Here is a 25,148-nt window from a genome sequence, read left to right on the forward strand (position 1 = left end):
GCACTCCTTATTGCAAGAGACTTTTTGAGTTTAAATTCACTCACACACTATTTGTATAACTTGGACATTTTGTGAAATCAGGAAATTAAATTTACAGTGTCTGTATTGAAAAGAAAAACTACAAATGATCTTTTGAAGCAAACTGGGACAATAAAAACTGATAACAAGGTACTTTTAATGTTAATTAGATTTTTCACTCCTTAAATACTAAGAAGTTACTTCTTTTGACTTTTCAGTTTTCTTCTTCAGTCTTCATGGCACACACCTATACACTACCAAGTCTTTAGTACTAACACCGTACAGTTGTTCTTTACCTGACGACCAGCGGTTCCTGAGGCCTGACCTGGAGGGGTCTGTGATTGACAGCTCAGAGGCGGGGCTGGAGCTAACAGCGGCGGTTGACCGACGATGGGCTGAACCAGGGTTTGGCCGGCCGGGGCGATGGCGGTGAAGCCCAGGGTTGCCAGAGATGATGGAAGATATGCAGGGCCTGGAACGGGTGTGGCCTGTTGGGGCGTTGCCGTGGTAACTCCTGGGCCAGACTGGACATAGGTTATCCTAAAGGAGAGAAGAGTCATGAGTGTCAAAGCGGAATATTACAAATCAAAAAAGTCAATGATGACCTGAGCAGCTTCTAAAAACTTGGAGAAATTGAGAAAAGGATATTTAAAGTTTCTACAGTTAGTATCATTGTTCACATCACTCAAAGGGAAGAAGGAGTGTCAAAATGTGTACATTTACTGCACATTAAGTCCAATTAACATTACAACCTAGCTAAAATCGAAATCGACAGCATCTTTATATCTGAGATGGATCTCTGACCGGCTGAAGCAGCAACTGAGGAAAATAAAAGCGGGTGTATGTAGCTGTCTTCAGGTGTTGAGGGCTGTGTTAGTGACCTGGTGGGTGGAGAGGTCAGAAGAACGGTCTGTGGGGGCGCGGCACCGGGAGCCATCACCGTTGCCATGGAAACAGGAAAGGGGCTCCCAGGATGCACTGCTGCTGCGCCGTTAGGGTGAACGTTGGTCTGGACCACAGGCATGGGAGCGATCTGGATGATCTTTGGGAGGCAAGAAAACACATTAACAAAAGGATTTTCTCACCAACAATCTAAAAATAGACCCAGAAGTTCAGCTTTTTTGGAGAAACACATCTGATATTTAATAATTTATTTGTTATGTATCCAGTGAGACAAACTTATAAATATCATGGTTTTATAGGCCTCAGAACAATTTTGTTGAAGCAACTGGTCCCTTCTAAATAGAATGCAGCACAGCAGTAGGGCTGCAACTAGCAATTACTTTCATTTGATTTTTCATTTCATTTCATTGCTTTGATTAATTGATTAATTATTAGGTTAATAAGTAATGGTGAAAATGGTGAAAAAAGCTCTTCATTAAATTGCTTGTTCTGTTTGACCAACAGCCCAAAACCCCAAAAATTCAATTTACAATGATATAAAAGAGAAAAATAGCAACAAATCATCACATTTGAAAAGCTGGAACCAGCACATATTTTGTATTTTTCCTTGATAAATTACTTAAATGATTACTCAATTATTTCTGTGCATTGACTAATCGATTAGCACTACATCAGGGTTAGTTTTCATTACAGTGTGTGAACTTTCCTGAGTGAATTCTTCAAAAACGTTTTGGTCTGAATCAGACGATTCAAAAGTGGATAAAGATCGCAGCACAGAACATGAAGCAAAACTTCTTTTCTCTACACTGACACTCACACATAGGAACAAACATGAAGATGTGTCGTCTCCGTCTAGATTTAATGCTGCTGGTGCTGTTGTGGATTTAACGACCTTGTCATCTGTCAGCAAACAGGGTGGCGTCTATTTATCATTGATACTAGTTTAGTTACCCTGTTGACATTCTTACCTTGTTTCCTGTCGCGGCGCCATTCTGCACAGGAAGAGGCGGAGCGACGAGGGAAATGGAAGGATGAGGAGGAGTAGACCCTGTTCTCACTGTTGCCATGGGAACCAACATCTTGCTCTGCAAGACAGGCGACTGGGTTTGGACTAATGAGTGAGAAGGAGAGAGAGAGAGAGAGAGAGACAGAGAGAGAGAGAGAGACAGAGAGAGACAGAGAGACAGAGAGAGAGAGAATTAAAACACTCAGTGTGAGAAACAGATGAATCGAGCCAAAAGAGGGGAGGTGAAGACAGCACAGGAGCGACGGGTGGGTGGAGACACACTGTGACAGAGAGGACATTTCAGCTACTGGTAATAGTGAAATTCCTCCTTGATAACAAGGTGGAACAATGTTCTGTTGCTTCTGACTCTTATGAATAGAGTGATTAAGGCATGGGTGGGCGGCGGGTGCTCATACTCATGTCAACAGTGTTTCTCCTGTCAATCATTTATCTCCTGTTTATGTAAGCTAATCAAATCTATTTTAAGTGCTTCCCGTGGAGATGAGAAATAAGAAGTAAGGGAACTACAGCAAAAAGAAAAATGAAAGAAAGACATTTGTTTTCAGTGGACCAGCGGAAATTCTAAAATGAAACTTTGATTTGTTTTTTTTTGTCGGCCAATCGTTGCTCTGTCTCACCTCTGGTCCCGGGGCTGACTGACGCAACTCTGATTCCTGCCCCTGAGTGCACGCCATTGGCCAGGGCGGCATTGGTGGGCAGGGAGAGAATTTGCTGGTGGGTGAGTTGAGGGGAGGAGGGGCTCTCGGTAGGCAGGATGTACTGGACCTGTGCTAGCGGCTTGGGGCCGGCGGGAGGTGTGAGAGAGGAGGTGGCGGCAGTGGGGTGGAGCTGGGGCTGGAGGAAAGGTAGTGGGGTTTGTGCGTGTGGCTGCGGGGGGGTGAGGAGCTGCATTGGTTGGGTGGCGGGAAAGGACCCTCCCAAAACTAGGCTAGTGACCAGGCCGCTGCCCCCCAAAGGGGTTACACTGACTGGACCAGGGGAGGAGGATGAGGACAGGTACCCACCCCCTGTGGTGATTGGCAGCTGCTGAGGTCCGCCTCCTCCAATCAGGAGAGTGGCTTTCTTGTCCTGGGGCAGGGAGCTGAGGGTGACGGCTCCTTCCACTGGCTTGCTGGCGATGGGGATGGGCGTGCTGGCAATGGGTCGTACCACATTGGTCACCATAGTGGGAGCAATACGGGGGGTGCCGAGGACCTGGGTCAAACCCTGCTGGGCCAGGACGAGGGGAGCCTGGGTGCTGGATGTTGAGCCTGCGATGGACAGAGAGGAGACACCCTGCCCACCTCCTCCACCTCCTTCTCCTCCACCGGATGCTGTTTCTTCTCTCTTGGATCCACCGTTGCTCCCCTCCTCTCCTCCGTCTGCACCTCTCTTTCTCTTCCTCTCAGACCCCTCTTCACCACCTCCTCCTCCTCCTCCGTTCCCTTTAGCTGATGTGGAGTCAGAGTGAGGCATGGAGGGAGAGGAAGAGGGGAGAGAGGAGCGAGCCACTGGCTGGAAGCCATGCTGGAGGGAAGAGATAGAGGGAGAGAGGGGGAGATCAAAGCCAGGAAAGTTAAAATGTTAAGTTCTGCTCTTCTTCATGAACACACAAGTTTCTCAACTTAGTGAAAAAAATCAGTGCTTTTAATGCTTGATGGGAATAAAAGACTTCAGAAACTAAAAAGCTTATGATTACAGAATTATACCGTTCATATAATAATGCAGCTCCTCAAGGCTCTACCCTGTAAATCCAGCTACATCAGTACCTAACTGGATGACCTTATACTCGATTCATCTATGGGGAGACTATATACTGATCAGAAACAAGTACTGAATAAAAAAAATTATTAATCAGTAAAATCAAAACGTCCTTTATATTATATATATCCAGTGCAAAATGTGGGAAAGGAGAGACAGTAAAAGCTCAAAGTGAATTTGATTTGATGATCACTGCAGCTACCTGTCCATCTGGTTCGTCCTCGTCACTGTCCGTCACTCTCTCTTTACACTTGAGGTCAATGGAGCCTTCAGGACAGGAATCCTCTGAGGGTGGGACATGGATATCAGAAGTTAGTGTTTTAACAAAGAGGGACTAAACACGCGTTATACTTTCAACTGTTCACTGGAAGCGATTTCATTTGCAATTTGGAAAGGCTGCCTTCAAACCACTAGTATCACCATCAAATAGCCAATTATGTGCTATTGTTATTGTTATATTTTAACACTAGGAATTCACCGTCCGGGGCTGCTGCTCACCACATGACACAGCCGCTTTTAGGTGTTTTGCTGACATTGTCATTCTGACTAAGAAGGCTGACGTTGTTTTTTTTTTTAAAGACACACTGATTGTTGTGGGAACTGAAACTTTGTGGTTATGCAACAGTCTCTTTAACCACCACTGGACCACTCTGCTGATCATCTAACTCACCCATGACATCATCGTAACCCTCTTCCTCACAGATGACCATGCGCTCTTCGTCACTGGTCACGTCCTCGCTGACCCCGCCCTGGTACAGGGACGAAGGCAGGGGGCGGTGGCGAAACAAACTCGCTCCGTCCTCCTGACACAGTGGAGAGAAGAAAAAGACGAAAGGCATTTTGCAGTTTTACTACAAAAAGATGTCTGGGTAGTTGTTGCAGACACTATTCATTTTTGAAGGACACTGATTATAAACTCTAATCTAAAAAGAAAAACCTTAAGTACCTAAGAACAACACTTCAGACAGACATTACATAGCGATTATCAAAGCATGCATACATACTGTATACAGCTTTGCCACCAGCATTACATGAATGCCTTGAAAACAAAAGAGCTAACATGCAGGCCTATCCCCCTGTGATTAGGAGCGAAGCAGCAAACACTACAGTCTCATACCTTCAAAGGCACTAAAAAAGTAGAAAGTGAAACCTTTGAAGTTGGAGGCTGAGCTCCCCCAGAGCTTTCAGTGGGTTTTCAGCAGCAACAACTCAAGCCCTCACACAAAGAACAAAGAGAGTCCATTTGAACTGTTTTTGAACAGCGTGATTTCAGTCGCAGAGTTCAACCAAAATGCTCTGCAGTGTGAAGGATACACGTCTGCTGTCTGTGAATACACATGTGGGTGTGTAGGCGCTCACGTACACAATTACTGCAGTCTGCTGCATTTTTATTTGTTCTACTTATTTTATTTGTTCTCTTAGAAGCAATACATTTGTTAAAAGTGCTTGAATAATACTCTTGACTTGACTGAAAGCACATGATTTTAACTTTCTCTAGCTTTAAGATTAAACTAGCGAGATATCTGGAACAGTTTGCTTCACATTCTTAAACCTCCAGAGTCTGTTTGCTGCCTTTGAGCTACAGATTAACAACCTCCTACCTTCTCCAGGTCTCCCTCTCTCTCTCTCTGCTCCAGGGTGTGCACGGCACTCTGGGAAAGGGCTCGGGGACGGGTGTGCTGCCCCACAAACAGCCCCCCTCGACGCTCCAATCCCCCTGGCCAGCCCGAGCCTCCTCCCTTCCCCTCCAGCACCTGGGACTCCGGATGGGGATCTGAGGAATAGGAGAAAGACTCTGAGCAAAGATAAAATATCAGTGTATCATCATGGAATAGATCAATAAAACTTAGAACCAGTTCCATAAAATCCACAGACACTCTGTCTAAGAGCATCAACAAAATGCCTGTAATATACAATGAAAATCAGAGCAGGGTTTTCTATAATTACAGTAAATGTTTTCAGAAAATGGTTCAATATGTATTTTAATTCACTGCAGGATCTAAAACAGACAGATTCAAAGCAGTTGATGAAGAAGCTTGTAAAAGCCATTTTGTGCTTGGAAATGCTAATCAACACACACACACACACACACACACACACACACACACACACACACACCTATGCTCTCCGACATGCTCCTCTCCCGTGGCTCCTTTGGCGTCCCACGGCCCTCTGACAGGGACTTCCTGCGGTCCTTGTTGCACCACTTCCAGTCAGGGTGGGCTCTGAAGTGGGCCTCTTTCACCTGGAGGAGGAGGAGGAGGAGGAGAGGGTCTTTAATTTTCTGTTTATGCACTTTGAATCTCTGTAATTTATCCATGGTGCCTTTCACTGCTCAAGAAAACAAACTGCTGTTGCTGTTGGTGAATCTGGATGTCTACAGCACAGAATATACTGGCTAAAGAGTCACCACTACAGTTGTTAGTAGTAATAGTAGTAGTAGTTAACTGTACCCTTTAACTCTGACAATGCACTGAAGAAATATAATAAGGGCCACTTAAAGGATTTTAGAGAGAATCTTTACCTGGAAGGCCAGGTCGTGGTACTGCTGCTTCTCGTTGGGCCCTAGTGCGTACCACCACTCCCCCAGGATCTTGCTGACTGTCCGGTTGTCCTGGTTGGGGTGTCGCTGGTGCACCAGGGCTCGGTGGCGTTTGCTGAAGATCATGAATGCATTCATGGGACGGCGGATGTGGTCTTTCTCTCTCTGGTTGAGGTTTGGAAGAGGACAGAAAGTTTAGACATGTATGGTGAGCTCTAGAAGTAACATTTAGTAAGCATCTTTTCGCCTTTCCTACTGATTGACTGCCTGTCTGCAAGGTGGACCGACCTTCCTGTCTCCGTCCTTGGGCAGGGCGCTGAGGGACTGCGTGCGTCTCTTCATGGGGCCAGTGGAGGGTGCCGGATCGTTGGCCACACCTGGGGAGAACCTGCATTCCCACACAGAGAAAAAGTGAAACAGTGAGTCTGAAAGAGACAAGAAATCAAGGGAGATTCCCCACTGTGAGGGACTTTCAGGAGAGTAACGAGGCTAAAGGGTTGTGGAGGATTTAGGGAGGAATTCAGGACACAATGTTCCTCATTTATTAAGCTACTGTGTAAGAGTGTGGAGTCTACTCTTGATTTGATCTAACTCTATTTTTCAAACGTTTTTAAAGTATTTCACACCTTTGTGGTTTGATGACAAAGTTCCATGAAGTTCCATTAGATGAACACTGTATTAACCAGCATATTATTATAGTGTTTACCTTCAGACACCTGTTTTTTTTATTGATACGGCAACACAAAGTTGTCTTCCTGACTTTCTTTTCATTTCATTTACTTTCATCACTTTCCTTTATCTGTTCAGCCATGGTTGTTATCTCTGCGCATGCTAACTACTAAGTATTTATTCAGTTAAACTGCTGTTTCTACTAATTCTAATAATTACATACACTGTGAGCCAAGTTTCCAGGAAAGCGCAACCAGACACAAAGTAAATAAAAAAAAGCAAATAAAAATGTTCACAAACTGGGTTAAGTTTGAATGACTATTGTGTTACAGCAGTTGGAGAAACAGTAGTAAAATAGATAATAGTTCGTACACAAATTCTTCGTATTATTTCAATAACAGTACAGTTTATATTAGTGATGACGCTTGCAGAGACCCAAAAACAGAACATGAATAATCAAACATAAAGCAGAAAAGGAAAAGGGTCAACAAAACAAGCCACTGCCTCGCAGGGAACAAACAATCAGTTGCTATAACTTCTGGCTTTCACAGGTTATTTTTGTGCAATTTTGTTTGAAACATACACCACAGATTTGCGAGCAAAACTGTGTGATAAACTGGCAAAAAAAGTGTTTGAATTGAATGAAACAGTTACGGCTACTAGAAAAGTCTTTTGAAACTGTGAGCCGGCAGACAGATAGTCAAACCTAAAAACCTAGAATATGGCACTTTTTTTTTGCCTTCTTGTCTAATTTTCCTAAAGCATTTTTATTATATACAGCAAACACATAATACAGCAAAGATTATATAAACATGGAAGACACGACTACCAGAGCAATCATAAGGTGTCAAGAAGATTGGGGTCACATGAGAGTTTGGTTGGGGTAAAGTCAGATGTGCTATTTCTGTGCATGTTAATAAGCGTATGGGTGAACATGTGCGTGTGGGTGGTGTGAAAACCTTCTTTGTAGTGAGAAACATCAGGCACCATGATGGGAGACATAATATGGTGACAGGAGGATGACTGAACATTTTCAGCAAACTATTGCTCGCAACTCGTGAGCATGACTGACACACTTCTCTCATTAGGACCACACCACGCCACTACAACATCCCTCCGCCAGATGACGTCGTACACTAGTATTAGTGTGCTGCACTATGTTTCAGTTCGTCTTCGTACCAAAAATACAAAAAAAGAAGGCAAGAAGGGCGTAACAGACTGAGAATAGAAGAGACAGAGAGACAAGAAGCAGGAGACAAACAAATAAAACAAAAAAATGTAAAAAGATGTATATTATACTTATATGCGTCTGTAAGCACGTACACAATTGGGGTGTATTGAACAAGCAGAGCTCAAATCTTGTTAAATGTCTCGACTTTGTTTTCATTAATGCCATTTGTTTTTCCATTGAGATGCTCCCAGATAACAGGTGTAGCCGCTGCAACATTCAGAGATTGCTGAAGCATTTCTTTTTGTTCTCGCTGTGGGTCCAAACAGAGCCGCCATCACTGTGAGCACAGTGACCCTGAAACATTCAAAACCACACTACCAGCCAGACAGCCACGCAGCCCGTCTGAGTCACACTGAAAGAGCAATAACCCAGCCAGACGCAGAGACGCAGCCTGAGACTGAGTGGAATGAGCAAGCACAGACTGAACAACTCCTGCCAGACACACACACAACACTGATGCAGCTGGTAGAAAAGTAGTTTGTTGTTGTTTGTTTCTTTTGAATTTTGCTGTCAGAGGTGGATTTCGGCGCACCTGTTCTGAGCATAGCGTCCTAGAGAGTTTTAAAACGGGCGGTTCAAACTGCACCAACAATCTGCGTAATCTAGTTACTATCTGCCTTCTACTGAGTCATACCCAGAGTCGCAGAGAGGAAACTCAAAATGAGTTTACACCATTTAAATGTTGCACCAAAACAAGTTTGATACTTTTTAAAGGACAGAAGGTTAGTTTGAGGACACTATTGTTTTTTTGTGCGTCTCCATATTTTAAGTATATGGAAAAATGAAATATAGCTACAGACATTTCTTTTCAAAATGGATACAAATGAACATTAAGACAAAAAGGCCCCAAAAATTTCATTTCATTTCACAATGTGGTCAATGTGCCACAGCGCTCCTCTACACCCGAATCTAAATCAAATCTTTTATTTCTTGAGCTTCTTCCTCTTCTTCTCTTGATTCCATTTCGTTGCTGGACAACTAACACAAAATTCACTCCTGAGCACTACACTGTTTGTTGTACCAAACAATTCTTACAATTCAAAATATCTAGCCCCTGATAAGCTTTCTGATCTTGATAATACCAGGGAGCAGGAGAAAAAAACCCCGAAACAAAAACAACCTCTTTGTACTTACGGGTCATCTATATCACTCTCTGTCTCGCTGTCAGCCCCACCCCTGTCTGTGGGAGGATTGTCATTGGTCGGGGGAGGACATGACGGCGATCCCCTCTCTAGGTCTGGAGGGCCGGTCCGCCCGTCGCTCACCAGGGCCACTCCGCAACGAGGCTCTGAAAAATAAAAGCCATTTATATGCCAGTTAGTGACAGGCGTTATGAAAGTCAGTAACAGTGCTATGTGTGTAAACGCAGGGCTATCCTGCATGCAGCTTGTTGATGGAAAGCTCTATTCTGGCCAACTGACTGTGGGAGGTGTGAGAAGCTCTGACTACATCTATATTATAATCTGCTGCAGTAGTAAGAAGACTATTCACATATAAAGGAAATGTTCCCTCAAGGGTTTCGTGACTACATCAGTACATTACAGAAGGATTTTGTCATTAAATTTAGTAATTTCTTTGTTTTGTTTTTTTTTTATTCTGCAGGTGTCTTGTTAGCAAAGTTTATTATAGCTTTCTTTTTCTGGGTTTACACAGACTAGCCACAGTTTTTTGTACCATTAATTTAGATGGAAGAATGCTTAGAAGACTGTGTGGCGATTTCTTAAAACTAATCCCACAAATTAAAGTTGGTTTTATGTATTACGCTAATACATCCTAAAATAACAAACTCTGTTTTCTTTTGAGATTGATAGTGTGGCACAGACATGAAGTATTATAATTTAGACTAGTTTGATAATCAATTGATCCTTTCAGGCATTTTACAAGCAAAAAAACAACGACAATTCATTGTGTGTGAGGGTTTGTTGCTTTTCTTCGTCATATATTTTAGCAAAACAAATTAATCTTTGTGTTTTAGATTGCTGGTCGGACAAAACAAGCATTTTAAGACGTGACCTTAGGCTCTGAGAAATTGTATCCACTATTTGCTGACATTACATAGATTAAACAATAAATCCATAGTTGCACATAGACAAGAAAGATAAAGAATGAGATCTTAAAGACCTAGAAGAAGTCCTCGTGAAGCTCTGAGGAAAAGAAAATGTGTCGAGATGACTGACTGTCCCCACCAGTCAAAATTAGTGTCTGAATAAATTTTAGCACTCTAGTCAAAAAATAGTGTTATCAACAATGTTGCTGGAACTATATTGGTGTGAACACCAACTGTGCGATTTGCAATTCAGTCGCAACTGTTTTGGGAAACACTGACTTGGCTGCGGGCATGTCCAACCAACATTTGTACTGGCTGTGTACTGTGTGAGTGTTTTGGCAGTCGTGTTTGAGAAACACAGCCCTATTTCCTGTTATGATTATTATATTGTGGGAAATACTTGTTTTATAATATACAGTTATATATATTTGGGTACAAGCAGTGAAATGAGCCTTCTGTGTCCCTCTCCAGGGTAAAAAGTCATGATGTCATGTTCAGAGAAAAGGAGTGGGGTCATTTGCTACCTTTGTTCTGATTGACAAGCTGTTGGCCATCGGCAGGCTGGGCAGCCGCTCCTGATTGGCTGGGCTCCAGGAAAGGGACGAGTGAATGCCAAGGGAACACTGGCACCGACCGAGGCTCCACGTTGGTCCAAACTGTGGGAACACGAAGGGAGAGAGAAGAGAAAGAGAGAGAGAGAAAGTGAAATGTCATCATGTTTATCCATCTCAGTATCATGGACTGTAGACAGAAGGTAGCGCTCTGCCCTCTGGCTGCATGTGAAATCCTATGTGATCGTCAGCCAGCAATGAGCTAAAGCGCTACTAAAAACTACACTTTCATAGAAACTGCCAGAGACTGAAGACCATGAATGGAGTTGTGTATTCAGTCATCTTCTCTGCCCCCCTCTCCAACACACACACACACACACGTAGAGACCATCCCTCAGGATAATGTGAGTTGAGGGGTCATGTGGTGTGTGATGTGATGAGGGAACCTGTTATTTTATCCACAGAGATTCCAGACTCCAGACTACTCGCTGTCTAGACTGCTGCCCCACTGCTGCCGAGCTCAGACTCTGAACTGAACCGTCTCTGCAGCGGGAACCATTTCAAGCCAAGAAGGACTACAGAGTAGTCAAATTTAACTTGCACACAAATCTGTTCCTACTGCTCTGGTGAGATGGGTCATATGGTTACAAACAATATCACAATATTAATACAGATAAATAGCACAATAAGCATGAAAAACCACATATAAAAGTAATTAAACAGAGAACTATTGCACTACATCAGACAAAGACTCTTCACGTCCGCCTGTCGGTCCATCACTTTGGTCCAGACTGAAATATCTCAACAACTATTTAATAGATTGCCATGAAATTTAGTACAAATGTTCATGGTGCCCAAAAGATGAATCCTAGAGATCCCTTAACTTTTCATCTAGCGCCATCATCAGGTCAAATTTTTAATTTGTCCAATATTTTGGTTTATGACTAAATACGCGAAACATCGACGAAAACCCAAAAATCGCAAAGTCTTAGAAAGGAAAGACAACCAAGCTAAGCTAAGCAAGCTAAAGAGAACATGACGATGTACATGGCAAACCGCAAGGAGGCGGTGCATCTGAGTCTTCTGACACTTTGACGATCTATCGAGGGGCCGTCAATGGCCTAATACTAACATTCCCATCATCCTCAGCTGTACTTTGTGTTTGGAGCTAATTAGCAAATGTTAGCATGTTAACACTGAAACTAAGACGGTGAACATGGTAAAAAACATCAGCAGTGAAATGGTTCATGGTTAAATCAGCAGCAGTTCATTCTCAGTGTCTGCACATTTATGTGTTAAAGACTTCAGCCTCCTCCCCTGACTGCAGTATTCTATATACAGGTCTAGCCTGGTGGAAATAAACTGGCTATGAACTCTGCTGCAGCACTGCAATGTCCAGTTTCCATTTCCATTAATAATTTTATAATAAAGTATTAAAATGGTCTATTTATAGCTAACCATTCGCCGGCTATGGCTCATCTAAAATGGAGATCCAGAGCTGAGCTAGACAACGAAGAACGTGTAAATATGTCCTGGGTGGGCTGTTGGTCACACACACTGTTCAAGAAGTTTTGAATGCTGATTCTGGTATCACATGACTATTATCACTGTGCTCTGACCTTTGCACTCCTTACTACTTACTGGCAGTTTATGTTGCTGTTTGCATGAGGAACTTCAGCTGAGGAAGTGAGGCTTATTCAAATGCTTTACACACCAGAAGTTGCTTTCTTAAGGCGGGAAAGACCCAAAGTAGTACTGATAACATCCTTTATTGTAAACAACGTATATATCTTTTTTCAAATATACTGCAGCAACTCTTGTAGGGATTTAATGACTCAAGGACACATCAGCAGGATATCCCAACTGGAATTTGGGAGGTTTATTGTCTGTTTTAGCCAAAGCCTGATCAATTATTAATTGTAATTACTCAATAGAGCAATAGAGCTCTACTGTTGCTCCATACCAAAAATAATAAAAACGCATCAGCGAGCCACACTGTTGGACTGAGTGACATCTTCCTTACTTGCAATGAGCATGGGCACTGTAATTTAGTTTAAATTAATCCAACATACACCATCCTACTCCTGTAATTACCCACAGGAACACCAAATGTGTATTAATCCATCGCTGAAAATAGTCCTCAACTAATGCATGATTTACTCAGGTTTGAGTAACGTTTGCTGAAAGCTACAGAGCTCAGCTGCTTTAGGAAATTACTGAGTGCCACAGACTGGGGAAGTCAGAAAGAGAGACACTCTTTTAAAGGACCTGCTGACACCCTGAAGAGGCGAGGCATGAATATTCCAGGGAAGCACTGACAGTGGTGAGTTGTGAAAAATATCAGAGACAGAAACACTGGTCAGATATCCATCTGTGTCTACTGGTTTACTTGAAGCGCTGACAGTGATGACGAGCGAGGGGCAGCAGTGATAAAGAAATACACCTGACGGGGGGGGACAGCCGTCTTCACACTTTAAGGTGGGAAAATGATGCTACTCAGCTGTAGATATCCACCTGTCGTATCACTATACATTACTACCACTGGAGACTTCTCCAAATAATTTCTCCTGTGGGTGCAAAAGCAATACTGCTGTTCCTGAGCTGTGTAACAAGATGGGACCTCAGCTACATTGGAGCTCTTATCTCTTCTTCACTGAAGGCTGCAGATGTACTCAAAGAGAGCAGTAATGAAACTTGTGATGCTAATGCAGCTGCACTTGAGCGGGGCTATATATAGGAGAGATCTCAGCCGTGGGGCCTCCTCTGCCTTCTGCCTGTGTTTGTTTCTGGGCCCACTGTGGCTCTAGGTGTTTTTAAAAATGTATGGCAGAGGAAACGTTACGCTACAGAGGCAGGTGGCTGTTAGCAGCAGTGCGAGGGATGTGAGAGGGAGAGAGAAATAAAAGCGCGCTCCGGTAATCAGCTCAAGCCTCAACGCTTTACTGCGCTAATTCTACCGGTGGAAACAGTGTATCCATGACAACATGCCGGCAATACAATTACTCCTTTTTCTGCTGAGAGTGATGAAACACATTCACATCACGCTGGACCTGCCCTTGATGCCCTGTCTGAGGTTGTTGATTGTCTGGAAAACCGAGATGAGTGTGTATGCTCGTGTGTGTAGGGTGGAGGAGGAGGTGTGAATGTCCTTGTTGCTCTCTGTACTTAGTCTTGCATGTCTAGACATGTCAATATCCTTTTAAAGTTTCTGTTAAAACACCCCTTATCTCTCTCTCACACACACACGCGCGCACATGCGTATATATAAAAAGGGTGACACCCCCTGCACACGAACACTCACACTCACACACAAGCACACTCAATAACTCTGACACTACACACACTGAGTCACGTATTACACACAATGAGCAGCAGGTCTGGGTGTCTGCCTGAGCGGCTGATATATCAAACCTTTTCTGAAGCCTCAGAAGAAAAAGGTTTCACTCTATAGTCATCTTTACCACATTAACCGAGTCAAGACATGATCATTATTCAATCAGAACTAAATATTGAAACTTTGAATTCAAAGATCCTCATGATATAAATCTGCCTCTTCTGACACTTAATGGTTTTAAACACATCTTCTGTCGCTGCAACCATGCCGTATTTCCTGAATGTGTTGGACTTGTAAATACTAAATGTTGTCAGTTTGAACTGTGAAACTGAACAACCTATAAATTGCCAATATCTCTTTGCACTAAGACAAATTCCTTTACATTTATTACACTTTCAGTTTTCAGATTTAGAATGTGTTGTGTTAAAATGACACAAAATGAGAAATCATGCATTTCAAACGGAAACCATCTTCCTTATTCATACATTCAAAGTAACATTTCTGAGTTTTGGCTGTAATATCGCATGGTTGGCATGGAAACAAGCATACAGTATATGATTAACCCAAACACCTCTATTTCTCAGCGGCCAATTTTCTTATATCCAACATTGCACACACAAAGCTGACAAAATATGTTCACTACAGATTTTTGCCCAAAGAGGGTACACAAAATTGCTGATAATAGTAACATCAACCTTTTTCATTCTCCCTCAAACAGCACTGAGCTCCTTCTAACAGTACATCGAGCATTTTAGAGAGTTAGCTGACGGTTTAATGATGATGATGATGATGATTTAAGAAGGTAATGACAACCAAGAGGAAATTAAACATACTGTATGTGCGACACTCTCTAGAACACCAAAATCTACATCCACGACCTGAAATGGACTGAAGCTTGGGTCAAAATGAATGTTCTTAAAATGCTAACAACTTCATCTATAATTCATTTACCTGTGGCTTTTCCTACATTTAGTATTTGCTGCATTCAAGCCTACTAAATTAATTAATTAGTAAGTCAATAAAAACGCTCCTGAAAAAGGTCAAAAATGCCCTAAAAAGGCAAATCAAGGGGGCAAAAGAAACAACATTTGAATATGGTGACTTTCTTACGCTGCAAGCAAACAATAGTAAAGTGTACATGAGTCATAGCCATAGCACTCTGATGACACTCCTGTAACCCTAGAGAGATAATGAAAGCGAGAAGTACTAGGCTAGAGTACATAAGCTTCAGCCTGCACATCCCTTCCTACTTGTTTGGCAGTGTGGCTCAGCAGACTTTGTATCTAACGCGAACAAAGCTACAGTGCCATAATGATCTCTCCTTCCCGTTCCCCATCCTTCCTTACCAGTCCCTGGGCGTCCCATGATGATTTGCTTGCGTGGAGCAGGGTGAGGCGACTCAGCTGGCAGTATTAGCGGCAGCAGGGCAGTTGGCGTTGGGTGGCAGGCTACCGGCTGTGGCAGTGCCCCTCCAGAGGCATCCTGGTGTCCCTCAGGTTTTCTCTCCCTCTCCCTGCCTCCAGAACCAGAGGAGGACAGGACTGAGCCAGCTGAAGTGGGCATCGACCCTGGGGTGGAGGGACTGGACAGGGCAGCGTGGCCCACTGTGGCTGGAGTCAGGGACTGGGAGGAGACATCAAAAAGTTATTTTTATTATCTGCAGACTGGCTCTTAGCAATAATATAGCAGATGTATATTCTCTTCCAGCCGCTACTCAATCTACCCCTGCAGCATAATCCACTTCTCCACTTGTTGTTGTGTATGTTCCATTCACTCATAGATTCTTCATAGTTAATAGTTAATAACACCACTTCACTACTACTACTTGACTATGTCACGGTATTACCTACAGTGCAGAGTGGTTTCAGAGGTTTCTAAGATCATTTTGATGCCTTTTCTGCCATGACTCATTGGACGCCATTATAACTGCTGTGAATCCAAGCTGACTTGGAGCAAGCAAACATTTAAGGTTTATCCCGATTAGTATTTGATACTAAAAATAAATATTTTCGGTGGACTATTCTCGGTCACTGACAAAATTATAGAGATTATACATCGCCCACGTAACAATAACAAAACAACATTCTGAATCCGTGTAGATGGACACTTTTGTAAGATCAACCTTTGACCAACAGCAAATTACTATTTCAACAAGAAAGCGTTTTAGGAATTTCAACAGGCATTCCTTCTCATCACTAAAATTATGAGATACTATTTAATGGATGTTCTAAATTTTTTAGGGCTACAAAAACAAAATAATAGTGACTCTCTTACCGAGCTAGAGGTGACCAGGACAAGTGTGGAGGTGGGGTTGCGGAGGAGAACCGCACCGTTGGTGGTGGCCCCATTGATGGGGACAGGGACCTGCAGGCCTGGGGGAGCTGTGTGTTGGGGCTGGCTGTGCTCTCTGGACCTGCTTCTCTCTCTCCTTCCTAATGGGCCATCAGAGAACTTGGCCAGGGGGACATCTGGGTTGCGGACAATGACTGGGGAATCACGGAGGGGCACAATACGGCGTGGGGAGGGTTCCTGGGGCAGCGGAGAGGGAGGAGTGGGAGAGACCAGCATGGGTGGAGGTGTGGAGGCAGCGGAGGATGGTGGCCTGCTGGTGGCGCTACGGGGCCGGGGGAAGGAAAGTGAGGAGGGGGTTGTGGGCTGACTCTGGGGGGAGAGGACTCTGAAGGCAGCAGGGCTGTGACCCAGGTTTGGGTCTCCCCCTATTCCCACCAACTGCTGTTGCTCAGGTTTGGTCTGGTAGTCCTGGACTGCAGGCAGTGGAGGGGGCGGGTGGGTGTCGAGCTTCCTCTTGCTAGGGCTCATGGGGACTGTGAAAGTGAGGTTAGTCTGAAAAGTGGGCACAATCCCAGACAGGTGGCGCTCTCGCTCAGCACCTGGCGTGCCCATCTTAGTGCCGCTAAGCTGCCGATGGCGGAGTGGAGTACGTGAAGCAGGAGCAGTAATGGGGCTAAAATTGGCAGGGCGAAAGCCGAAGAGCGGAGAGGGTGAGGGTGATGGGGTAGGGGAGAAGGGCGACTGGTTGGAGATAGGAGAGAATGATGGTGTGCCTGAGCGGGAGCCCCCCAGAGAGACAAGCATAGTTGCTGCCTCACACTCATCAAAGTCGAAACGAGATAGGTCCTGGGGGAGCAGAGAGGGAAGGACCAAGCGGGGGCGGGAGTCTCCTCCACGGCTGCTAGCCTCGCTGCTTTCCCGTGACGTTTCATCCCAGTCAAACTCAGAGCTAGCTCTCCCACCACTCAGTCGGAGGTCAGACGGCGTCAGGGTCCCTGTGCTGCTGGCTCCACCCCGTTCCCGGGTGCCTCCACTGGCTTCCATCTCCTTGGTCCTCATTGAGAGGTGTCTTGAGCAGTATCCTCGGCGCTGAGACTCTTTAGAGCAGCCCTCCCGGGAGCACAGCCTCCTCCACTGCTTACCATTGAACTTCTTACGGATGCCTGTTGGCGTGCACACCACATCTCCCTTCTTGTACTTTTGCTGGGCAGCGGTCAGTGGGGTGCGGGAACGCGAGGAGGAGGAGGAGGTCGAACCTGATCCGGATCCACCGCCACCACCTGCTCCTCCACTTGAAGAACCTCCTCCTGAGACCTTCTCTACTCTGGAGGAGGATGCCGTGGAAGAGGAGATGGGAGGGAGAGGAGGGAGCTGGGGGGTGGTAATGACAGCACCAGCTGCGGCAGCTGCTGCGGTTGCTGGGTCAAGGCCTAACAGGACAGGTGAAGGAGGGGGGTGGGGGTTCAAGGTCAGGTGCGCAGGGGGGATCCCGATGCCCCGCACAACAGACAGGTGGGGATTGAGGTAGCCAGGCGGGGGCTTAGAGACGATGTGGCGGTGTTGGGGAACTGGCATTGGTTTGACCCCAGGTATGATCGCCCCCATTGGGATCATGTTAAAGTGGGACACCTCCATGTCTTCTTCAGGGGTGAGTGGCATGTATGGGTGGTGTTGCTGCTGTTGTTGCTGCTGCATTGCACTGTTCTCCCTTTCTCGCTCTCTTTCCCTCTCTCTATCCTGTTTTCTCTGGAGGTCCCTCTCCCTCTCCAAGTCTTTCTCAATTTCCCACTCTCGGCCAGGAACAAGGCTGAGGACTGACACTGGGGTTACTGGGGAGGTAATGTTGTGGCCTGATGTGGAGGAAACAGGGACCATGCCTGGGTAAGGCATTCCTCTCCCCAACACTGACCCCACGCCGGGTGTCATCCCCCGGCTCAAAAGACACACCTCCTGCTCCACGTCTATCTCCTCCCTGTCCTCCCGCTCCCTTTCCTTGTCTCTGACCCCCTCCTCTCCCTCTCGTCCTCCTCCAGATGGCAGATCTAGGTCCCAAGGTGGCACCAGAAGGCGGAGTGTTTGTCGGGAGACCCACACTGCCTGGGTAGCAGCAGCTGTCCCTCTGCCATCCTCTTCCTCATCCACAGAGAGAGATCTTTCCTCAGACAGCAGGACACGGTAGCGGTTGGCCACTGCAGGGTGTGTGTCCACCTGGGTCACCACACCCTCTCGGTACCACTGCCACTGGCCCTCGCTGCCCTCCTCATTGCCAAATGGTACGCAGACACGGGTGCCAATAGGTATTGGATGGACACCAGGCGGCGGAGCATCTAGGATAATGTCCACCACCCCTGGGGGGCTGTCATGTCGATACGGATAACGGCACAGTGTCTTCTCCCCATTCAGTTGCACCTCCAGGCTTCCAAATTCACCGCTGACCTTGCGGACCACCCCAGCCCGGAACACCAAGTCTGAACACCCCGCTTCATCCCTTTCGCCTCCTCCTTCCTCGTCACTTCTTCTCCTGGGCTGGCGGGCAAGGACACGCTGATTCTTCAGCCCTTTGGCCAGGGCATCAGACAGTGCATCAGGGAGAGTGGGTGGTGCGTGTGTAGACATCTGTGTGAGGGTGTGTGTGTCGACTACCTCCAGGTCAGCTGAGTGCTCGCTGGCTGTGTCTGTTGAGGAGCAGCGGGGCAGGGGGCTGGGCGACACTCGCTCTGGATCTCTCACCCCTTCACCTCTTCCAGGCCTTTCCCTTTCCCCTCCAAGCGTCAGGGTAGGGGGTCCTGGGGAGCCGTCTTGAGGCCCATCCCTGCCAGTGGTCCTGCTGTGGAAGTCGTCCATCAGGCTCCGACTCTGACTGTTGCCATCAGGGTGCGAGACACAGATGTCACTTCCTGAACCCGTTGACCCGTGGTTGATGACCCCACCACTAAGAGGAAGAGGAGGGGGCGTGCTTGAGGAAGGGTTGCTATGGTTACCAGTAGTAGACGAGCAGTGTTCAGAGGTGTACTTCTTCTTGGGAACGCGGGCCTTGAAGGTGGCTGTTTTCCGGCTCGAAGCGGGGTTTGGGCTGTTGTTGGCGCTTGGTGTACTACTGTTACTACAACTGCTACCACTACTGTCGCTGTGGCTGCTGCCGCTCACAGCTGACCTCCCTGATCTATCATCCGAGGATGTCGAAAATTTTCCAGAATCCATCACAAGCGATACTGTCGTCTCTGACAGCCCTTCTCTGTGAAGGCCCTCCCCTTCTGAAGTGTCCCGTGCTCTGGTTGGGTCTGCCTGGGAGGACTCTGAGTGTGAATTAGAAGAAAAAGAAGAGGAGGGTGTTCGATTTTGTGGGGATCTGCTTCTGTCTCTGTTCTCATCTGAGTCTCTCTTCTCCCCTCCTTCTGGGGCATCCCCCGCTCCGCGACGCTTCCCCCCTTTGGCCCGAGTAGAGGGAGGAGAGCGCCGGCCCTGCTTTTTTATCGGCTTCATCTTTTCATCTAGCTTGCCTTTTCTCCAAACAAGTCTTTTTATTTATTTATCCCAGAGATTCTCTTTGGCGTTCCTCTCTTGCTCTGCCTAGTTTTTCTTCTTCCCCCTCCTGTCTATTCTCTCTATTTTCCTCCTCTGCTGGGGCCTCTCTCTCTCATCCTGTCTCTACTTTCGTTGCGCGACTTCGGCACTTGCCCACCTTATTCCAGAAACTCTGAAAGAAAGGGAACAGGGAATGTGGGTTACTCATGTGGCAAACACATTCAGACATCCACAAAGCCTATTCACAATGCAAGATAGCTACTAACTGCATGGCTTTGAGAGGAAAAGTGACTGATTGAATCAAAATCAAACATCTATGAGAACATGAAAGTGACATCAAAGTAATTTAAAATAAAAGCACGGCAAAGGGGGACTTTGTGATCACAGGCGTCATAAAAAATAAGAGTAATAAGCAGTTAAACATTAATTTTAAGAAATGTATTCCCTGCTAAATGATGCACCACCGTACTACAGTAGTAAAGAATATGACTCATCTACAAATTCATTACACATTAATTCATTACATAACAGGTTCTACTCACATTACACAAGGCCTGCATCCATACCAGGTACATATTGAAAACAGGAGGCCATATTGTAGGGTAAACACAATTTTGACTTACAACACAGTATGGAAATAGTGAGAAGCTATTTGCCCAGACAAGCCTTTCTGCATGCACTCCTCTCACACACACTCACACACACACACACACACACTACTTCTTGAACAGGGCAGTAGAGGCGGGGGAATTCCTTCTTCGCTCGCATACTGAAACCCTCCCTTTCTCTCTCTCTCTCTCTCTCTCTCTGTGGCGACCTTTATCTATGTATTTCAAAGCAGAGTCAATCCGCCCCTACAAACTCCATTTCCTGTGGAAGACCATTACCTAACTTCCCGTTACTTTATTCCTCCCTCTCTCTCTCTTTGCTACTATTACACTTTCATTCTTATCCCCTGCCTGCATTCTCCCTCTAATATTGATTTCTACCTCTCATCTCTCACTTTCTTTCCTCTCCTTCCACTTAGGCTCAATCCTCATTTTGGGCTGCAGTCATCCAGAAAAGCAGAGTTGTTCCGAATAATTGTTATTCCACACCAGAGCCATTCAGTATCGCTCTTATCCATGCCAGAGTCATTCAGAATATCTCCTATTCCACACCGGACTCATTCACAGTTCTGCCTCCATTTAGAAAGTAAAACAGATTGATTTTGCTGACTTGTTGAACGGGGGACTGTTGTCATTTAACTGGTTTGTTTGCTGTGTGGGAGATACGCGCGGGACTTGCCTCAGGTCCTAGCTGCTGTGTGCTCTGCATCATTTCTTCCAATACAAGAGTCTCCACACGGCTCCACAAGTACCAGAAAGATGTTAACAAGTGTAGAAGAGGGAGAATCAAAACACCCCCTATATACTCTGTCATCTTTTTGAAATTTCTCACTCCAACTGTGATATTCACTGTCAAAATGTTCTGGATTGATGTCTATCAACCACCACTCGGCATGTCTACTTGTCAGTGACTGTCTGTTAACTTACATGTCTGCCTGTCTGTCCTTGTTTCTACATCCATCCTCCCACCAGTCTCTTTCTCTCTGTCTGCCTGTCTCTTTTCCCTTTTGCTGCCTTCCTGTTTGTCTGTGAAGGCTCGCATTCATTCAGGTCCTTTTAATATCTGCCACATCATATCGGCTAGAGAGAAATCCATTTTCAGAGATGAGTGCCGCCTGTCTCAAGGCCACACACACAGCAAACATCTATGCGATGATAGTTGATAGTGCACGCACAGAGCTAGAAAGCTCACAGCCATCACTGTTCTCTATGTAAATCCCTATTTAGGACAGACAGCCGTAGAGCAGCCACCATAAAATAATTTGGCAGCCCGCCTTACTTGGTCACGATAGAGGTATGCTACGTGTGTTTACTCAGTAGTGCACTGTGTACAACAGCTGGTGTCAGAGTCATGGGCCCAATGGTAACAGCTTAAAGACAAACTGACGCAACTCACGTGTCCCTCCGTGAAATATGGAGCAAGGAAGCCCATATGGGAACTATAGTAGGCCTGTGTCTCAGGTATACACAAAGTGCGGGGTGACAGGTTCAAGTGTGCTTTATTTGCAGAACAGCGTTTACCGTGATGTATAGGTTGACATGAATAAATAGTAAACATGACTGTAGGCAGCATCGAGCTGATGCAAGTCATATGACAAAAACATGAACGGCCGCCTTTCTGGATGCATAACACGATGCATACGTTTAATTAGCAATTGAGTGATTGTCCAAGTTTAGGTCATGGGTGAATCACTTTTTCCAAACACAACTGGGCTAAAATAAACTCATAACAGCTTAAGTAAAATGCGGCCGATTACTAATTTAAAAGTGAGTTAACTTGATAATGAGTGTTCTAGATACATATAGGCCTCGTGCATATATAACTGCATATGCCTTCCATAATATTTTGCCAACCTTGACATAAATTCACTATAATTCATTTCACCTGGGCATACAGCGTCCTGTAGTGAACTCAGACAGACCTTTCAGTCCACTGTGGTACGTTTTAACCTCCCGTGGTGTTGCTAAACCATTTTTAATGTTATATTTCTAGCCCACATCAAACTGCATTATATTTAAAAGTTTTGACATTACAAAAGTGTACAACAGGATTACTACAGTGCTTCATAAACGACAGGGTGTATAAATATGTTGACATAATCATATTCCAGAGTAGATAACAGCAGTTAACTTTATCCAGACAAGGCCCAAAGCACAAAATGCAAACTACAGGAGGTGATGTCGTCACCCCTGGTTTAGCTGGATAGTACCGTGTATGTGTCAAGCCCTCGTAGTACCGCGATTACTACCAGTTTTACTCCACAACACAGCAGGCCGTGGCGTGCAGCGACCAGGCCTCAACTACACACAAGGCCGCTTGGAAATCCTCTACTCACTGTCACCGGGAAATAGCCGGTTTAACGGGCATATTGACCCTTAATACCATGTAATACGGCCCATTTTCCCGGTGCTGCATGACAGTATGAAATGTCCCAAGCAGATGAACACGTTAACTTTGTCAATCCACTCCACAGTCACACACAACACAACGACAAACAGCGGGCAAAGTCGGTTGTTCGGCCCATCCGAAAGTGACAGTCGTCTGAAAATACAGCTAAAGCTTCCCGGATAACTTTGTATTGACCCTCGTCGTCATTTGCGTTATTGCAGCCGCGATACAAGAGGGAGAAAGTGTCAATATGTGGCCACAAACTAGTCCAAGGAGAAGGCCCTCGAGCCCCCTAAAAAAACACACACATTAATTCAAACAGCCACGTTGATTCATGAAAAAGAGGAAGAAAATATGTCAGTGCAAGAGAGAGGAGGAGGAATGACAAGCGAGGAGTTCTCGAGGTTTGATACAACGCACGAAGAAATAACAGTTGTTCTAGGAAGTCCGACGGCAGTTATGGCGTTGAATTTATTTCTAGTGGAAAAGTTTCAAGCTCACTATGTCTAACCGCACCGCTCCCTTTTTTTTCACAGAAGACACCCAATCCGCCCTCTACTCCTCTCCGTAGGCCACCCAGATATCGGAAAATACGCTGATCGGCTCAACTGCTAATACTGTTTATGGCCACAGTAAACATGAACAACGTTAGCAGCTCGGCAAAAGCACAACAAGCCCCACTGCAGTGCTGCAGGAGAAAGATTTGTGGGCAGCTTATACTCACCAGAGCTAATATAGTACCCCAGTGTGATTCTCTGTTGAGTCCGCCGGGTAAAATAGGGCAGGGTGGCCGGTCGTCCGCAGCTGCCAATTAGCGGCCGTTCATGTTTCTCCGGCAAAGCAACTTAAAAGGAGGAAAAACTACTGCCCTGTACATTCTACACTACAGTCGCAAAATGGTGAATGAAGCCCCAAAGCCTTGACAACCAGCCCGTGCGGCCAATCGCGGAGCACGAACGCGTACAGTAGCCAATAGGATCCCGCGGAAGGGGAGCGGGGGCGGAGCCACACGTCAAAGTAAATTTGACGGACGGCGCGCCGCGGCCAATCACAGTGTGGGAAAACACAGAACAGCTGTTGGGAGAGCGAGGCTGCGGTGGCCAATAGGGCTCCTCTGTGGGCATGTCTGTGACTTATACAGGCACGCAGGACAGGAATGAAATCTTCCTCTCTTTGTCTTTCTTTCTTTCTTTCTTTCTTCTTCTTCTCATCCCGTCTTCATTTGTCTACAAACATGCGCAGACAGAGCGGAGCCTGTCTGTCTTTTTAGAGACGGGTTCTAGTCAGTAGACACAAAAACTGACATGACATTAGAACATTTATTATAGATCAATGTGTCACGTCCCAAGCGGTCACATTTATTATAACCTCAACTCAGACTTATAAAGCAGCTTTAACAAGCCTCGTTAACTCTCTGTGTGCTGTCTGTTTATCTGGATGCATTCCCTGTGCTGTGCAGTGTCTCCACTATGATCCATGTGAGCCACAGGTTGACTGTAGTTTCAGAGGAACCACAAAGAACACCAACTCCCAAATTCTCAGGCTTTCTCCCTCTCCATCCCTCTCGCAAAACTCACTCACTCTCTCTCCCTCCCAGCTAATCAGAGGGGCTCTAAACCGCACAGCATCCCTTAGTCCCGCCTCCTCAGCCAATCAGGACAGAAGCTGGAGGCCGTGCGTCACCAGAGCAGCGTGTGATTGGCTGAGAGGCCCAGGGTCTGCAGGCCAATGACCGAGTGCTGTGGTGAGGTCATTATGCTTGTTGCCATCAGCTTGGCCAAACAGGAAGAGTGAAACCCCAGTGAGTAAGTTGGTCCAAACGTGGGATTATGGTTCCTAAGCGAGTGACCCATATACACTGTGGGCCTCCCCACACACACACACACACACACACACACACACACACACACAGTGTGTACGCAGGGAGGTGTGCATGTGTACGAGCAGGTACAGGCTGTAATACACTAAAGACTACAAGACAACATGCAAACAGACAAAAGAAAATACAGTTAAACACGCTTGAGTGCACACACGCAGACACACTTACACACAGATATGTGCCTGTGCAATACACACACAAGCAACACAGTGGCATCCCGCTGTGATTTCATAAGACACTAATGGTGTGTGGATTGCTGTGTAGCAGTGCGATGCGCTGTTTCTATAGCTTACAGGCACAGATGGCGAGTTTGGTCAATGATGATACAGAGCTGGCTGGTTGCGGCATTGCAGTCTGCCTGGTACACACACATACACACATACACACATACAC

General features: G+C 45.7%; 1 protein-coding gene across 1 annotated transcript in view; it reads right to left on the bottom strand.

The window, feature by feature from the left end:
• The window catches only part of cica (capicua transcriptional repressor a), a 30,564-nt gene extending 6,832 nt beyond the window's left edge, over positions 1 to 23,732 (bottom strand). Inside the window, exons 1-15 of the mRNA XM_070921369.1 lie at positions 23,601 to 23,732; positions 16,337 to 20,051; positions 15,409 to 15,685; positions 10,702 to 10,833; positions 9,265 to 9,418; positions 6,519 to 6,618; positions 6,213 to 6,395; positions 5,807 to 5,933; positions 5,290 to 5,462; positions 4,359 to 4,491; positions 3,891 to 3,973; positions 2,566 to 3,454; positions 1,890 to 2,032; positions 900 to 1,060; positions 315 to 558 (exon numbers count right to left, since the gene is read on the bottom strand). Of these exons, the coding sequence (XP_070777470.1) occupies positions 315 to 558; positions 900 to 1,060; positions 1,890 to 2,032; positions 2,566 to 3,454; positions 3,891 to 3,973; positions 4,359 to 4,491; positions 5,290 to 5,462; positions 5,807 to 5,933; positions 6,213 to 6,395; positions 6,519 to 6,618; positions 9,265 to 9,418; positions 10,702 to 10,833; positions 15,409 to 15,685; positions 16,337 to 19,837 (6,300 nt within the window). The 5' untranslated portion in view covers positions 19,838 to 20,051; positions 23,601 to 23,732. The remainder of the gene's footprint in view (positions 1 to 314; positions 559 to 899; positions 1,061 to 1,889; positions 2,033 to 2,565; positions 3,455 to 3,890; positions 3,974 to 4,358; positions 4,492 to 5,289; positions 5,463 to 5,806; positions 5,934 to 6,212; positions 6,396 to 6,518; positions 6,619 to 9,264; positions 9,419 to 10,701; positions 10,834 to 15,408; positions 15,686 to 16,336; positions 20,052 to 23,600) is intronic.
• Positions 23,733 to 25,148: the final 1,416 nt, after the last annotated feature.

Source organism: Enoplosus armatus, chromosome 16 (genome assembly GCF_043641665.1).
Source record: "Enoplosus armatus isolate fEnoArm2 chromosome 16, fEnoArm2.hap1, whole genome shotgun sequence".
Taxonomy (NCBI): Eukaryota; Metazoa; Chordata; class Actinopteri; order Centrarchiformes; family Enoplosidae; genus Enoplosus; species Enoplosus armatus.